Here is a 12,700-nt window from a genome sequence, read left to right as displayed (position 1 = left end):
ATTATCAGCTGTAGAATTCAGATTTGAAGAAGAAGAATCAATTTAATTTGATGTTGAAGCAGAAAAATCAACGAATTTTTGGGGATTTTCATTAATTTCTCTCTCTAAAACCCATTTTAGAAAACCTAGTTTACACTTTCTCTCTCTAAAACCCATTTTAGAAAACCTAGTTTACACTTTCTCTCTCCTCTTCACAGTTTGAATTCAAAACATAAAACCCAAAAGAATATATATCGCAAAAATAACACAAATCAAATAAAAACGCGATAAAAATAACTGAAAAGAACAGAGCCTTTAATGTTCTTTTGTTCAGGGGAATTGTTCTTTTGTTCAAGGGCATTGTTCTTTTTTCTGGGTATTTTGATGAAAATGTGCGTTTTGTGTTTAATGTTGGTCGTTTTAATCCCGGTGCACCTAGAGCTACGTGCACACGCCTGCACCATCCAAATTGCGCAATATTGCAGCTGCAATAATTAAAATAAAAGTAAAATAAAAAGAATTTGAAATTTGAAAATTAAAACCACAATTAGAGAGAGAAGTGAAAAAATAAAGGCAAAAGTTTAATTGGTGGGCAAAAAAATAAAAAGGACATAATATTACGCAAATACCATGGGTATAGTCTTCAAAGACTCTAGCTTGTAGAGTCTCAGAAAACCTCGTGCTAACCACAAAAAAATACCAAGTCGTCCGCCCGCCTTACAACCCGGTTGTTTCATGGACTCACCACGGATCACCACCCAGCAACCCGGCTTGTCTCCTTCCAACTCAGTTCATAATATGCTCAAGTTGCGCACTCAGCAAACACCACAACCAACACCACAACCAACACCAATTCACCATGCATTTCGATGCAAATTCGTCTGCAACAACAACACCGACAACGCCGAGTAATCGTCTCCCGGAAAACCAATCACCTCCCCCAATTCAATGGCCGGAAGATGGAACCCTAACCCTAGATTGGGTCTTAAATTTAATGTCATCTTTCGATTGGTCTTCACGTAACCTCTCTCCTCCTGATCTTCCTTCAATTCTTCCGGTACCGGCTTTCGATAAATTGATCCTTTGTGGGTCAAAGATGCTCCATAAAGAGCCCAATTGCGTGAGAATCGACGATGTTTCCGCCGATTCTAAGGTTGTCGTCGTAGGAGATGTTCATGGTCAATTGCACGATGTTTTATTTTTGCTGAATGATGCTGGCTTGCCCTCTGATAATCGGATTTTTGTTTTCAATGGCGATTATGTCGATCGAGGCGCCTGGGGGTTTGAGACCTTCGTGTTGCTGTTGGCTTGGAAGGTCTGTTGATGGTAGTATCTTTGAGAAATTTACTCTCTTTAATTTTAATATGCTTATATTGTTTGATTTTGATGATAATTTTCGGGTCTACCGATGGTAGCATCTTTTAACTCAGGCTGGATGATTATGTTTATTGTGTGTAATTGTTATTATTATTTTTGTTAATTCATATTCATGTTATAGTTGTAGTAATACAGTAATAGTACATTGGGGTTTATTGTAGTCATTCATCTGGTTGCTTTATGTATTACTTGGTTGATGTCATACTCGATTTGCTATAGTTTGTTACTTTGTTGATTGAAAGTTACATCTTTGTTAGTTTGTGACGTCCTGGCGGGAATGTTTAATGATTGATCGTAAGGGATCTCATTTAAATGTATGGGTAATCTTAGTTCATCTTCTTTTCGGGTCATTGCTCTTATCTGTATACCACACACCGGAGTATGGCATCCTTGGTATAGTTCTTTGCTCTTTTGGTGAATTTTATTGGACTTTTAACAGAATGTAGAATGCTGAGCTTGTGTGTGTTATCTAGATATATTTTTAGTTTTTAATTCCTAGCATATTATGTGTAGTAGATAACCATTAACCTGTACAGTTCCCCTGTTTACAAGGGTTTGGCGATGCACGGATAGATTTTGTGTGGCATTAAGGTATTGGAAAGAGTTAGACCATAATAATGTGGTAGATGGAAAGCTTTACCATCCAAGACTTGGAAAAATGAAAAATGAAATCCGAAGGTCAAACTTATGGAACAACTTGGACTTGTGAAATCCTTTTGGCGAAGCTTTTTTATTTTTTTTCTTTTTTATATATTATCATGTATTCATGTGTACTGATGGGACTGTTGGTCCTTTATGGAATCTCATCTATATGACTATATCTAGTTACATCTGCTTTGTCATATCATTCCCCATGGTACTTTTCTTGAATTTCTCCAGTTATTTAGTTGCCGCTTTGTTGCCTTTTTGGGTACTTCTAGGCAGGGAAAAAAATATTTCTTTATAGATGGTTTGACCTTGCTGTCGAGGGCATATTCTTATTGATTGCTGATTCGCTTGTGTAAGAGTATAAAATTGTTAACTTGATTTAAGTGCTCCGAATTCTTTATCTTTTTCTTATCTACTTTACTTGTTGATTATGTTAGTTGGAGATCATCTTTTCTCCTAGTCAGAACCATGGGTTAAATGAAGTCCTGGTTAGAGTTACAGGGCTTCTTAGCTTCGTTTTTTTTCTTGTCCCTAGTGACTTTCAAATGAAATAATTGATTTAGCTGTTTCCTCTTAGTTATGATTCATTTGTGCTTATAAATATTGGTTTTTTGAGTTTGCAGCTGTCCTACTACCATGCAAAGAGCTATCCTACCTTTTATTTAGTTATTCTAATTGGTGTCTGAAGAAAATGAGTTTTTGAGTTTCCACTTGTCCAATACTACCATGCGCTGGTTAGGAAACTGGAGAGTTGAGTAAATGAGGATTTCAGAAGAGCGCGAGGGAGACCAAAGAGGACTAGAATCGAGGTAGATAAAATCGGTATTAAAAAAATGAGTTTGCAAGAATAATAAGCACCAAGTAGAAGTGCGGATAAATGAGAGGTAATTGGGAAAAAATCTTTGGTACTGGGTGCTTGTTTGGAACTGCATCCGTATATTTTTAGGGGTTACAAGTTGACCAAAACAAGTATTAAGAAAATATGGTTGAATGTTATATAATAATGAAGCAAGTGGAGTTAACGATAAAGAAATAGCAAAAGGCAAGTGGAGTGTAAAAGTTACAAAAAAATGGAATTGTTTATGATTTAAGTGGGCCCATAGGAAAGTAGGGAATAATAAACAATTGAATAGTGTTTGTAAAAGTTGCAAAAAATAGACTTGTAACTCCTAATAAATTACGGCCAACGGCCAGAAGTAGTAATTGTAACTCCGAAAAGTACGGAGGGAATAATGGATATATATGGAAGTCTTATTGTGTTTTAGGTAAGCTATATTTTTATAGAATTGTTGGGTCATACAGCTGATGAATCTCATGGTAGGTTTGATGACTATGTAACACTTTACTCAATTGCCTACCAATCGAAAGAGTTGTGGATCATTGAGGAATGAGTGAATCTTCTAGCTATTATGTATAGGTTTCTGCATTTACGAGTTGAGATTCTATATTTTTATGTTAAAGATACCATGAACTTCTTCATGGTTCTATCTCAATTTTTTTGTGGTATCTCTTTCTTAAGTGCAGCTGTAGCTGGGACCCTTGTACTTTCTTCTAGGAAAAATTAACATAAATAATCCCAATTGCGGATGGTCTTCTCATTTTAAGCTGAATTAAAGTTAACCTAGAATAATCCAAATATAAGGATTTTCTTCCTATGACATTCAGAACCAGTAAAAAGAAATTTGTTTTTGTTTTAAGTCTTTTTTCAGCATACACCATTTCCTTCTTCATATTCAACCTCAATCCTGACCTCCATATTCATCTTCCTCGGTTTCTTTCTCAAGTGCAGGCAAATCGGTGGAGGAGAGAGAATTACTAGAGGGGATTATTGAGATTGTTGTTGAAACAGGGTTTTGGAGTCGGTCCTTATTGCGGCGAATTTGCGAAGTTGTTGAGGGAAAGTGTTAATGAATTGAATGAGGTTTCACTATGGAATTCATGGATGAAGGATGGGTGATAGTAGAATATTAAAATACCTTATTTGGAGCGTATTGGGTTGAATTCTGTTGTGGAGACCAAAAGTGTAGAGGAGGGATAAGCAGTAGGTGCCATTAATGGAGGCTATGGAGCTTGAGATTTTGTAAAATTAAAATTTTGCGTTAAAGAATTCTACTTTCTATGTTCCTTAAATATCGCACCATTTTTTATTTTTACACTATTCACACTACAACTTTGACCATCTTTTGTGAATCATAAGTAAGAAAAATTGTAGTCATGTGGGATTGTAATCAACTTTTGTATAATTTTCACTTATACACAATTTGAGATATGTGTCGGAGGCGTAAAAGTCAACCACGGTGCAATATTTAAGGAAAGGAGGAAGTTTATGTTTAGTTTGAGTAGTCGAAATTGAAGAAAAGAGGAAAAGTGGCCGTTTCGAATGACAGCGGGGAGAGAAAGATGACGAAAATGGAATTTGTTACCATATTTTGGCTGAGGCTAAAGATTGTTGGTCTTCGGCCTCCAATTGTGACGATTCACAAATGGATTTTATTGTTGTGGTGGTGGATTAGAATGGATCGAGGGAGAAATCGAGAAATCGATTGAGTCTGTGGTGCTTGAGTTTTGTGAGGAATTGATGAAGTTTTGTGCGTAAGTTTCGGGAGGAAGCGATTGATTCTGTATAGGTTGTACCGTAATGGTTTTGGTGGCGGTGGGTAGGGATTGAGTGGTGGAAAATGCCTCCTCGAGTTTTCATTTCTTTTACATTCTCTCTCCTCTTACTTCAATCTCTAAACTTTCAATTTAAGCAAGAAGAAGGCAGAGTAAGGAAGAAGAGAAAATAATATAAGGATGATTAAGGAAGAAGAGAAGATAATATAAGGAAGATTAGGAAGAAGAGGATAGAAAGCTTGCAGAGTTTAAGGTCATCCATGGAAGAAAAACAAGGAAGAAGATGAACATGAAAAAAGGGGAGAGGGCCCACATTTAATAAAATTCACCGGTTTTAGCAGGTTCTTAAATGAGTAAGACTAACTAAAGGAGACAAACTATATAAATAGGATTATTCAAGGTTAAAGTGTAGTTGGATTAAAAAGAAAAGGCCACCCGTAGTTGGGATTGTTCTTGTGATTTTTCCCTTTCTTTTATTCTATTTTAGTGTTATTTGTGTGTTTTGGACCTTTGGCTGCGATGGATGAATCTTTCTTTTCTCTAGGGTTGGGTGAGGTGCGATGTTTTTTTTTTTGGGGGCATAGTTGGGAAAAAAAAGGGCTACTGCTTGATTAGTGCTGAGTTTTGCATTAACCAGAGGAATAGAGTCGTGACATTTATTGTTTTTTTTAGATACTCTGTTCCCTTTGTCCGAGGATTATTATCCTTGCTTGGACCTATATTATTATGGACCCAAAGCATGGTGTAAAAACTAGCCCGAGTTAACTCGTATCGCCCGAGTTAACAAGGTTTTGGAGGCTGGCGATACGAGATATCCCGAGTTGTAAAGGCGTTTTTAAAAACGGCGAGATCTCGGCCGGTTCAACCGATCCGAACGAATTTTGTCCGCATTAAACGTTATAAACCTCACATCTACTCGGTTTTCAGTCGAATTCCCATGTTTTCGACAAAAAGAAAGGGAAAAATGAAAGAAACGGAGAAACTCCATTGAAATAGAGTAGAGAACTCCATTTTCAAATCTAAAACAAGAGAGGAGAAAGAAGGTAGAGAAAGAAATTCATTTTAATTATGTCGCGTGTACGGTTTAGGGGAGGGGGACTAGGGTAGGTAGTGAATGGGGTTGAACTTTTTAAATTTCAAATTCCTACGCGACAACCGCGACACGGTCCGCGACTAACGCATCAGTTCCGTTACCGAGACTCCGCGACCGATCCCGCGACCGTGACCGATACCGCATTTTTTATCTATGACCCAAAGCCAACGGTTTACTCTAGCACCAATTTTACATACATAGTGACCTATTGTTCACATAGTGACTATAATAAATTCGGAGTAACTTCTTAGATTAAGTGGTTAATACAAATTACAATTGGACATTTAGACAACTTTGAGATTTTGTTACAGATATTTTTGGAGGTGCTAGACTAAGGTGTTGTTTGGTTGTAATTGGGAAGTTACATTTCTCTTGTCTTTGCAATTCCTACGTATTTCCACATCCTAGGAATTGAGTAATATTGTTTGGTTGAACATAGGAAGTTGGGATTCTCATGGGAAGTTCTACTTACCTTGGGGTGTGGGGGGGGGGGGGGGGTAGGTAATGAACTTCCCCTATTTTGTGGGAAGTAGAACTTCCTAGGCTTATTATGCTCATGCCAACCAAATAACCTGTTCTAAGGAATTTAGACTTCCCATGATCTAGAATGTTAACCAAATAACACCTGATTTTGGGCACCTCAAAATGCTACGGAGGACTAAATATTTGGTAGGGGGAGTATTCTTTATGCATAATGATACAAATTTCCTATTGTTTTCTTCTTGTTGATACATTGTTTTCATGCATTCTTGTAAACAGCATATTTCCTTTTCAGATTTATTTGCCCAATCGAGTATATCTTCTCCGTGGAAATCACGAGTCCAAATATTGCACGAGTGTTTATGGTTTTGAAAAAGAAGTTATGACCAAGTATGGCGGTCAAGGAAAACATGTCTACCGCAAATGTTTAGGTTGCTTTGAAGGACTTCCTTTGACAACTGTTATTGCTGGTCGTGTTTATACTGCTCATGGAGGACTGTTTAGGAGTATGACTTCTCCTCCATCAAAAAGACACAAAGGCAAGAAAAAGAACCGGAAGATTAGTGTCAATAACGAAGGAACATCTGATGAAAAATTATCACTTGGCTCCTTTGAGGAATTATCTAAAGCTAGGAGATCAGTTCTAGATCCTCCTTGGGAAGGATCAAATTTGATACCTGGTGATATCTTGTGGTCTGATCCTTCGTTGACCCCTGGACTTTCACCAAATACGGAGAGAGGCATTGGACTTTTATGGGGTCCTGATTGCACGGAGAATTTTTTGAAGAAGTTCAATCTAAAGGTGATTGCAAATATTCTTTTTGTACTTGTTTCAATCATGGTGTCAATGTCAAGTTAGTTAGAAACACACAGGATCATAATAGATTTATGCAGTGGAAGTTGTACATCGAGGCCACTGCTACTAGAACTGCTGGTGTAAGTCACTGAGGCAGCATCTACCAAAATTTAATTGAGGCTGGTGGCTTTTATGACATGATTCATTAGCTCGAAAAAACAGATTAATTTCAAAAATCATTAAGTAAATATTGTCAACAAGTCCTCAAATATGTTTCCCTTGCCACCTTTAGTAACTGGAGAAACGTAGGATTTTATCCATTTTAAAAGCTGAAGTATGTATTAAGAGTTTTCCTCTAAAATTTTCTAGTTTCTTTGGGTGTAATGGCTACCTTAACAGACCGCTGGCCTACTGATAATGGTCAATGTGATAACATAACCAGTAGCAAGTATTGCGCCATAATTTTAAAAACCATATCGTATTGGTCCTCAACCAGAACTGCGTACTTTATGCGGGCCTATTAGAATTGCTCTTTGCTTGTCAACTGTGGATGGTGAAAGTTGTGTATTGAGTCCCCTGGAGGCACTAAACCTGCATTTATGTAGCTTGACCTATATCTAGGATGAGTGGTGGCATGGTGAATTAATCAGCTTCTTTTCTGTAATGTCAAAAGATTAACCAGACTTCTTGACTTATTAATTACACTTCTTGATAAATTTGATTTTCACGCTTTTGATTGAAGAAATATGATGATTGTCTTAGGTACCTGATTATATCAGTTGGGTGCAAGTGTCTTTGTATCATTTGTCCAAGAATCTGAGACTTGCTTATTAAATTACTAATTCATTTGCTGCCACTTCTAGGCTGGTTATGAATGCAACTTCGATCCTTCTTTGACCAAAGGAATGCCCAATTTCGTTCTCCTTTCCAAGTTTCTTTGTTCGTGTTATTGTCACTGACACCTTTGCTCTCTTTTTCTCTGGCCTATCCAATTTGTTGAAACTACTGTTTACTTGCAAGAATGCTAATATTGAAATATGCTTGACATTTGTTTTATGTCAGTTAATTATTAGATCACATGAAGGGCCTGATGCAAGGGAAAAACGAAAGGGTCTAGGAGGAATGGACCAAGGCTACACAATTGATCATAATGTGGAGTCAGGAAAGCTAATCACTTTGTTCAGTGCTCCAGACTACCCGCAATTCCAGGTAATTTCTGTTCCTTGCATATTCTGCCTTCTCTGGATATTAAATCAATTACGTGTCTGCATGTTTTGGATTCTTACAATTTCAGTTTTGGGATAAATCTGCTCGTGTTTGATGTTCTCTTTTGGGAAGTTTGTCAAGGGTTTTGATCATTGTTACCTGGTTCACTAGTATGAGATTGGGCACGGGTTTGCAATTTGTTGCCTAATTTGCTAAATTAGACCAAAAAGATACCATTTTCATGTTATAGTTCGCTTTTTTGGTTCGCGGTTCGCTAGGGACCTAGGCAGCACTGGTTTTGATCAAAGAATCTATTACTTTACTATATACTAAAACAGACACCAGGAATGACACGCATAATTATGTATGGAAAATTTTCCCGCCAAAATCCATTTACCTAAAAAGTGTATCTGTTTTATGTTATTTTTATTCTCTATCCTTTTTTATATAACAATTTATGTATGGGAAAAAATATTAGTTCATAAATTATGGCAATAATAGATTAATAGTTACCACGCAATAATAGTTTTGCTAAATAATTTTTGGTAATATTTTAGTCAAATCGGTACAGTAATAATGGAAAATATATTAACTCATTATTTTGGTCAAATTAGCATGTAACGCGTATAAAATATGCATATTAGATGAATAAATTAAATGAATATATTCAAAATTTAATAATTACGCAGTAGTTTCGGAGGTATTTAGTTAAATATTTTGTAAACAAATTGATCAAAATCCGTGCGTGCACGGGATCTAATCTAGTGTGTGTATATGATATTGTTTTCTTTATTGTATTCATCTATGTGCTTGTTCTTAAGTCAGCAATGGATCTTCTCATCAGGCGCTATTACTATTACTATTACTGTTTACTATTACTTGGTTAGCATGCATATTTATTTTTTAAGGCAATGCTGTATTGTCCCTGCATGTGCTCTATTTTCTGTAATTGGTATTCGTTATATGTCCCTCTTTATAATAGATCATCATATCACCTGAATGCAGCTAAGGCGCCGTTTGTTTCAACGGAAAACACAATGATAAAATAATTTTCCTTTATTTGTTTCCTTACAAGAAAAGTTATATAGGAAAAGGAAAATGGAAGTGGAAGTGGAAAGGAGAGAAAAAGAAATTTAAAGGACTGAGAGGAAAATGTGACATTCTTTCTTTTCAAAGGAAAATGTTTTCCACCAGAGGAAAATGGGAATTTTTTTTTCTTCTGGAAAAGTATTTTATGTCAAAAGAAATGGAGCCTCTAAATACTGAAAAGACATGCTCTTTTTTCCATTCGAAGTTGACGTTCCTTGAAGTGTATTCTTATTTAAATCCTTCTGCTTTATAAGACTTAAGTTCTCACCATGATTGAAGAAACAATGGAATGCTTTCTGATTAATGGAAGTTTCTGATTGAAGAAGCTTTTTTGAGCAAACAAAATTACATTCTTCTATTCTGAAACCAGGGGCTCCTACCTATAATTCCTTGCAGTGCAAATTTTCCTTGCTCTTATGCGGCAAATTTGGATCTTTCCATCCCAGACCGAATATGTATATGGCACACAGCACACTACCTCTTCATGCATTGGTGGTGAAACTAATTAAATATTGTGTTTTACTTTTGAAATTAGATGAATATAATACTCCGTATACAGATTTAAAATTTATAATGTCTATCCTCTAGGGCTTTTCACTTTTTCTTCTTCCATTGTTGTGGGGTAAAAGTATCTGGTTTCGATGAAGTTTGAACAATGTATAAACTGCCAAATAGTGTAAGGGAACATGTAGCAATTTTTTCATTGCAGGTTATTGTAACCTTGTCCTAATGCCTAGTTGATGTACACATCTATAGAACTTGTGAATGGCTATAGTTACTTCTATGGTGGAGCTGTATCTAAAACTCTTGAAAGGTTGGTATTTCTTATAAAGCAGCAGTGGAACAAGAAGTGTTATTTTTAACTGTTGGTCCATTCAACTTTCACTTAATCAGTTGCACGTGTTGGTCATGATTCATGAATTGATAATGATGAGAGACTATTACTTCCTCACGGAATAAAAAGAGATTAAGTTTTAGGCTTGGAGTGGGACTGGATGGACAATTCTACAAATTACAACACGTATTTTTTTTTTCTATTGCAGGCAACAGAAGAGAGATACAAAAATAAAGGAGCATATATTGTGCTGGAGCCTCCTAATTTTGATACTCCGTCATTCCATAGCTTTGAAGCAGTCTTACCAAGACCAAAGGTACAGCTCGTTTTAAAATTGAGAAGCAAAACCGATATACCTACTTTTCTTTGGGTGATGTGGTGCATAGCCTGCATTATTTTGTTTTGAGTTTTGCTATGTTTGTGCCTCATCTTAATTTCCATCTCTAGTGATTTTTGTATAATAATAAAATCTTGTTACAGGCTAATCCTTATTATAACTTTGAGGAAGTATTAGATTCTGATGAAGAATTGGACTTGTCGTCTATGGTGTCGGCCCCATGAAGGAATGCTTCTCCTGGTGAAGAGCTTCTCATGTTTTGTATGTAGATTAATCTGCCTTTATTTTGTCGGTTTCGCGGCACCCCCATAAAGGAAGGATTTCCCTGTGGAAGAACATCACATCTATTGATCGTAGATTAATTTGCCTCTATTTATTCTGCTGTAAATTTTGTTGTATACAAGAATCAACAGCTGCATGCCTGCACCTGCATGTCCCATTATTTGTATCTGAAGTGACAATACCCGAAAACACAGTATACTTGCTGGTCAAGTCGTTTAGTTAGTATCGATTGGCAAATCCATATGGCGATTTGATTTTTTGATGCGGCATTTGTTTGTATGAGTGGAAATTTAGCATTAGATTAGTACATCTTTTGGGTGCAAAGCATTAGAATGGTAAATTAATTATAAGCATATGAAAGGTGGCTGAAAGGACAGTTTAATCATCGACTTGTATGAGGTTTACCTATCATGAGTATCATCGACTTGTAGTATGATGTTTACTTAGAAACTGGGGTTGAATAGTATGAGGTTAGAACATAGGTTTTAGTACTCTCTGTTTTCTACCATTCATTTTATTAACTCGGAGTTATTTCAATTCTCCATCTGAAAGGATGGTTTTAGGTAGAGTTGTCAAAGCGGTTACTTGGGTTTGGTCGGGTCTCGGGTTATGATCAGGTTGGGTTTAAGTCAGGTTTGGTCGGGTCATGGTTTATTTTTTCATTTCTGAGTACAGGTCGGGTTGTTATGTTTAGGCTGAATTTAATTTCGTGCTGGGGTCTTATCTAGTCAGATTTTAGTTGATTTTGTAGCAAGTAATTTTGAGTCCGGGGCAAGTTCGTATCGGACAATTATCAGGTCGATCAAAATATATGCCGGGTCGATCAAAGTTTTAACCTATGATTATTTTTTTCTTATATTTTAAAAATTAATGTTCAATTTTATTTCAAAATTTTGTTTTATTCAAATTAGGTCATCGTGTGTTCTTGTCAAGTCGATACATATATAAAGTTAATATGCATTTTGAGTCAATAACTTGTGGTCATCTCAAAATATTCAAGCGTAAAATATTTAATCCTCAGGCTGGGTTACTAACGTGTTATGTCGGGTAATAATAAGGTTAAGGTCAGTGTCTAGGTCGAGTATCGAATCAGGTTCGGATCATTGTTAGGTCGGATCAGTTCGGTTATCGGTCATCTTTCGGCCGCGTGTCATACAACACCAGGTTAAAAATTGGTTATAGATTTTTTTGGGGATAGAAAATTTCAGGTTACACTAGTGGAAAAAACCCCTGTTGTAGCCCCCTTGTTGAGGGGGGCATACATAAGCGCGCCTCAATAGCTACTTAGTCAACGCGGGTCAAATATTTTACTAACAGGTTGAGGCGGGCTTTTGTGGTGTTCGCTTCTACAGAAGCTGTTGAAGGGGGCTTTCCTAGCCCGCCTCAATAGAAAGAAGCTGTTGAAGGGGGCTTTTAATTGCCCGCCTCAATAGGGTCTTTCTGTTGAAGGGGGCCTTCATTTGCCCGCCTCAATAGGCACACATTAAATTTAAATCAATTAAAACCACCGCCAAACAGATAAGCTAGCTGCGACATCTCTTCCAAACTGGTCGTCGTACTTCACATCTCTTCCAACGCAAACTCATACTGTGACATTTTTGTATCCGTTGAGAAGATCATCAAGAAAAGCGCCGGAAAACTCAATCAAATTTCCGATCAACTCAAGCAATTTTCTTAAGTAAGCTTCAATTTCTTCTTAAATCTGTTTAACTTGTTTTCATTTTTTACTATTTTTGTTTGGATTTACTGTCAAATTTGCGAATCGATGACTAAATTAGTGTAGTTACAGTGATAATTCCTGTAGAAGTTTAGTGGAAATAGAATAGTTTCTTCATATTTGTTTGTAGAAATCTTGACAATTTTTTGATGCTGTTGTTTGAAATCTGCAATTGCGAAAAATTGGGGATTAGGGTTTTTCGGCAATATTTTTGTTCTGTCTATGTTCTTAGTTAGTATACGGTCCTT

The 12,700-nt window shown here is 36.4% G+C and overlaps 1 protein-coding gene across 1 annotated transcript; it reads left to right on the top strand.

The window, feature by feature from the left end:
- The first annotated feature begins 673 nt into the window (after window positions 1-673).
- On the top strand, window positions 674-11,004 carry LOC110802600 (serine/threonine-protein phosphatase 7). Its single transcript, XM_022008041.2, has 5 exons — window positions 674-1,294; window positions 6,486-6,992; window positions 8,049-8,195; window positions 10,325-10,432; window positions 10,597-11,004. The coding sequence occupies exons 1-5, from the start codon at window positions 839-841 to the stop codon at window positions 10,675-10,677; spliced, it is 1,299 nt and encodes a 432-aa protein (XP_021863733.1). The 5' UTR covers window positions 674-838; the 3' UTR covers window positions 10,678-11,004.
- Window positions 11,005-12,700: the final 1,696 nt, after the last annotated feature.

This window comes from Spinacia oleracea, chromosome 3, assembly GCF_020520425.1.
Source record: "Spinacia oleracea cultivar Varoflay chromosome 3, BTI_SOV_V1, whole genome shotgun sequence".
NCBI classification, from domain to species: domain Eukaryota; kingdom Viridiplantae; phylum Streptophyta; class Magnoliopsida; order Caryophyllales; family Amaranthaceae; genus Spinacia; species Spinacia oleracea.
This window is presented reverse-complemented; position numbering and strand designations above follow the sequence as displayed.